Consider the following 5,379-nt stretch of genomic DNA (forward strand, 5'->3'; position numbering starts at 1 on the left):
ACCTTCGCTTGATGACAGTTTAAGTAAGGATCATAAATTGGCCCCCCCCCAAAAAAAAGGCTAATCCTGCACAATCTGCTTTCTACAAGTAGCACAAACTGAACTATCCTGCTCATGTTCATCAGTGTGCATCAATCATGTGAGCTTGTCAACACTTTAAACACTCATCAGGCTTTTGGGCTCCAGCATTCACATGAAAGATATCTAGATTGCATGTGCAAACCACTGGGAGACTCAAAAGTGCAATAGTCACACAAATAAATAAATAAATAAATAAATAAATAAATAAATACAGCTTCTTGTTTAAGGGTGCATATGAGCTCCTTTCAATCAGTGCTCAAAAAAAAAAAAAAAAAGTTTCATATTCCTTGCTTCAAACTCTGACAACCACAAGCTAGTAGCTCATCAGCCAATAATCAAGCACTTTATGAAACTTTTTAAAAACAATGTGCACGACAGCTAATCACCAGATCTGCAATCTGCACTTGAGAACCCTAGGTTTATTACACGCACGTGTCCTACAAGCCAGAACACCAGGTAGGAGATCAGATCCCCTGCATTATCCCCCTAATGCATACTAATGCAAACGCAAACAAACTCTCCTGATTGAATCGTACGTGCAGAGATGCATATAAAGCGTGTACAAGGCTCGTGAGGGATTTCTGATGCTCGTTGAGATGCAGCTCAGCCAGCAAACCCACTCATGCAAAGTAACAGAGTGAATGCACGCTTCAGAGAGCAATCTAAGTTTTATTTCAATAAAACAAAGACTCTGTTGCCTAACTAAAATACAAAAATATGGACTCCAGAAAAGAAATGAGAATAATGTACATTTTGCGTGTTGTCATAAAAGAAAAGCCAGACGTGTGTTTGGATTGCAGTCGTTACGCAGTGGCGCGTGATCTCCGCGACTCGTCTTTAATGCTTAAGCTTTGGGAGTTTTAAAAATAAAACAAAAGAGAGGAAGAATCCGGAGCGCGCGCCATCTGCCCCAATCCGTTCCAGCGCCTGTGCGGCGCGGCTGAGCTTCCCAGCGTCCAGGCTGCGCTGTGATCAGTGGCCACTGCTTTATTCTGCTGAAGGTCCGTGGTGTTCGGAGTGCACCGGATCACACGGCACGAGCCAAAAAGGGCGTTGTCTTTGCAAACCCTGGGCTTTAAAATCAAAAGCGCACATTCCTCAAAAGTCTTGCAAGAAGGGTACGAGCAGCCGTTGCCGCAGGCGCGTGCGCAGTCCCGAGACTGTGTCCGCGATGCTTTTCTCAACCAAAAGATTTAATAAAATATTAATAATTAAAAACAAAAAAACAAAAAAACAAAACAAAACAAAAAAAAACACGACCTCTCAAATCCGCTCACTGCTTGCCGTCGAGCAGCGAGAGCTCCTCCAGAATTCCGCTGGCGTCCACGCGCCTCCGCTCGCGTATGAGCTCCTCGAGGCTGCGGAAGACGAGCGTGTGCACCGTGCTCTCAGACAGGTGCACCTTGAGCAGGTAGCGCTGGCCGGCTGAGTGCGCCTCGCCGCCCGCCTTGAACTCGCGCTTGCCGAAGCGGCACCACGCGGCGAAGCTCTCCGAGCTCGTCCAGCACACGTCGGCGCGGTTTAGCCCCAGATGGCCACTCGCGTTGCGCACCACCAGGTCGGGCGGCAGCGGCCGGAAGCGGTAGCGGTCGTTAGCGATGCGCCCGCGGCGGCCGCCGCTCACGTCAAACAGACTGTCCTTGCGGATCTCGCCCTTGTGCAGGTGGATCACCTGGTCCTCGCCTTCGAACACGGCCCAGTGCGGCGCCTGAGCGCTCGCCACCAGCTCGAGCACGTCGCCCGGCTTGCACATGGCGAGCAGCGTGGGCACCGGGTACACGCGCAGGTCCTCGCGCGCGCGCACCTTGGAGAAGATGCATTCGTGGCAGCAGAAGGCCGAGTACTCGAGCTCGTCCAGCGTGTCCACGGCGCCCTCCTCGCTCGGGCTGCGCTCGAGCGACCGGTCGTCAAGCTCCTCCTCGTCGTCGGAAAAGAAGTAGGCGACGCCGACGCGCAGCTCGTCCTTCTCCACGCCCGACGGATCCCCAGTGGGTAGCTCGCTGTAGCTCAGGTGCGTGATCCGGTCCAGTTGGTTGCCCATCAAGGACGGGAGAGGCACGCGCGAGGCATGGAAAGCTGCTTCTGTAACAAAAAAAAAAAAAAAAAAAAAAAAAAAAAAGATCAGCCTCACGATCATGCGCTCAGATATGTAAACAAGTCACTGCGCCTGGAGCAAACTGCAAAATGGAGCGAGACGCAAGGGCGAATCAATATTTAACAACAACAACACACACACAACCTTACACACACACACACACACACACACACCAAACAATTCAGCTCCAAATGCATGCATGTCTGCTCTTCCTTGCCTTGAGAAAGAAACAGATCTCCTTACACTAAACCTGAACACCTGCAGAGCTCTTTTCTGGATCCACACTCAGAACGCATGAAGTCTTATGTCTGAAAGGAATACCTGCGTATTTCCGGGCGCGCGCGGCTAATTGATCTTCCGCTCCATGCGTGTTGCACTGTTCTCTACTCCACACAAAAGGCTTTCCCCACCTTTGCTAACTCTCGCCACTTCTTCCCTGCTCGGAGCTAAAACTACTCTTCAACTCGACGCACCGCCTCACTTTAAATAGAAGCGAAAACTCCGCCTCCGAGCACCAAAACCCGCCCTTGCGTGAAGCTGATTGGTTCCTGGACCGTGTTGTTTCAGACGGAGCGCACTGCTCATCACACTACAATAGGCTTATCATATGTGTAGTCTACAGCAGTGTTTCCCAATCTTGCTGCAGGAGTTCCTCTGTAGTCTGCACCGCACTGGTAGTGTTTCCCTGTCGCATCACTTCCGTTTAACCTCATGAACGGCTTGCTAATAAGTCAGTGTGTTGATTTAGGTGAATCAAAGTCAATAAACACACTAATGTGCAGTGCAGCAGAGCTCCAGGACCTGGTCTGGGGACTCTAAATACACTCCCTGGCCCAGTGAAGACACCAGTGTTATAAACTGCAAGCTTGAATATTTTAATTATGCAATTGTGCTTTTTTTTTTTTTCATATTATTTATAAGAAACTATTCCATCTGTAGACATACTTATTTTTTAGAAACCCAAGAATGTATTAACTCTCTAAATTAAATCCGTACACCTTAAATGTTTCCATTTATCCATCATTATTTTGCTTGCACTACTACAATTCACAATGCTGATGTGTGTAGACTTCATATCACAATCCCTGCAGGCATTTTACAGCTTATTGAGGTCAATATCACTCCAGCATCGATGTGACGGCATTGTACTCAGATTGCGTTAAGAGTGTGTCCTCTTCACAGGCCTGCTCATTTAAGTACAGCCCCTGTATTTGATGGTGCATTCAAATATACGCATAGTTCACATACTGAAAGGTTAAACTCAGCTGAACTTGTGTTTCTCGGGGGAGGAATAAAAAACTATCAAGAGCCGTTTCTCTTTCGGCAGAATTAAAGTACCATGCAAGCAGTAACATTTCAAAATGTGGGTGACATTTCGCTGTGTGCATGGAGTCTTTATGTATGAGAAATGAATAGTAAAGAAGGAGAAACAGAAAGACAAAAAGAAAGCATGCGTCTGTTGTGCACAGGAGACGGGGCAGTCTAATAAAAACTCCTGGTAAGATATATGAATATGAATTTATGAGAGTTACTTTCTCTGTAGGTGGATGCAAGGCCGTGAAGCAGTGAAGATGTTGATTGCTGTATGTATGTTGATAATACATTGTGTTTATTTCACACTAGAGAGTTATAATCAAGCCCTATTCTTTATTCAGGTTCCTGCATAAAGCATGAACAGTTAAATGCTTTGTTTAGTAAAGTCTTGCCTAAGCCATATATACATAGGTTCTGCCACATAGTACATAGTAAATCATGTGAAAACTACCATGTTTTGTACAGTGGGGCCAATAATTACTCAGAATTTAATTATATTTAATTACAAATATAGGTATTTTACCACAGTGCAGACTCTGATTGGTCAGAAGGTGTTGATTAATTTTGTATAACAGCCCAGCTGGGACAATAGTTCCGTCTGCAAGGTTTATATTAATGCTCTCGTTCTAACATGTTATCGCTTCTATACTTACACAGGGACTTGTATAGCGAACACTCCACATTAACTGACATTAAAAAAGTACATAATCACTAATTTGGTGAAGTTTTCTCTAATGAACATTTACTTAGGATTTATGGAAGAAGTGTCCAGTGTCAGTGCTTTGAAACAATCAGAGGGAAAAGTTTTCAGGACAGATGGCTTTGCAGTTTTCTCCACGACAGTGTTATTGACAGTCTTATGTAACTAGAAACTGATCAAATGTATAATGTGTTCTTCTTTAGTCAATTCTTAGAATTAAAAATTTGCTGTTATAACAGGAAACCATTTCAGGAAGTGCTGTTATTGGAAAGTAATTAACTTTGGGGTGGTAAAAGTAAGTGCATTTCATGTTGTGCATTATTTTCCTATAACAACATCTTTGTTATATTCCATACTTAATAAATAATGTGAAAAATAAGAAGTACCCATGCTAAGTAATACACTGTAGTAATTAAGCACAGAGCGATAGTTACATATGGAATGGGACATTCTTTATCACTTACTGTATGTATATGTAGTAGGACAGTATGGTGGTTCAGTGGGTAATGTTAATGTCTGTGTGGCATTTCTGTGCATGTTGGTTTCCTGCTGGGTTCTCCAGTTTCACCTCCCAAAACATGCCAGGAGGTGGATTGGGTACTCTGAATTCCCTGTAGGAATGAATGGGTGTGTGAATGTGTGTGTACATGGTGGTGCCTTGCAATGGACTGGCATTTCCTACAGAAAGTATTCCCATCTCATTGCCAGTATTCCCGGGATAGGCACCGGATCCACCATGACCCTGATTAAGCGCTTACTGAAGATGAATATTCAGTAAATCCTTGCACCATAATGACATTAACAGAATAATACTATAACATTCTATATGTAGCATACTACTGTATATACAATACTTATTCAACATTCACTTGACATGAAAGAGATTTTTTTAATAGTCCACATAAGGGTCTTAGCATTAAAAACATACCTGGCATGATTTGATGTTATTTAATGTGCACATTGTAGGACATCAGATCCTTTTTTTATCATGTTTATTTGGTAGTAGTCAGGAATATAGCATAGTGAAGTACAGTTTTATTTTTTTTGGCTTGGTGGTTTAATTTGATTTTTATAGCTTAGTTTAGTTTAGTTATAGGTTTGTGTGAACATATTCCTATCCCAGACACCACATTGGCACTACTAAAAGAGAAATAAAGCCCTAATTGTACCTGGCAATGCAGCAGTACAG

At 44.0% G+C, this 5,379-nt stretch overlaps 1 protein-coding gene across 1 annotated transcript; it reads right to left on the reverse strand.

The window, feature by feature from the left end:
• Window positions 1–730: 730 nt before the first annotated feature.
• Window positions 731–2,652, reverse strand: lratd1 (LRAT domain containing 1). The gene is made up of 2 exons (XM_026918296.3): window positions 2,498–2,652; window positions 731–2,163 (listed from the first exon to the last, which is right to left on the reverse strand). The coding sequence occupies exon 2, from the start codon at window positions 2,120–2,122 to the stop codon at window positions 1,355–1,357; it is 768 nt and encodes a 255-aa protein (XP_026774097.1). The 5' UTR covers window positions 2,123–2,163; window positions 2,498–2,652; the 3' UTR covers window positions 731–1,354.
• Window positions 2,653–5,379: the final 2,727 nt, after the last annotated feature.

The sequence above is a fragment of the Pangasianodon hypophthalmus genome, chromosome 30 (genome assembly GCF_027358585.1).
Source record: "Pangasianodon hypophthalmus isolate fPanHyp1 chromosome 30, fPanHyp1.pri, whole genome shotgun sequence".
Classification (NCBI taxonomy): domain Eukaryota; kingdom Metazoa; phylum Chordata; class Actinopteri; order Siluriformes; family Pangasiidae; genus Pangasianodon; species Pangasianodon hypophthalmus.

Excerpts from the sequence above, each read along its gene's own strand:
- lratd1 (XM_026918296.3), bottom strand. The coding sequence starts at position 2,122 with ATGGGCAACCAACTGGACCGGATCACGCACCTGAGCTACAGCGAGCTA.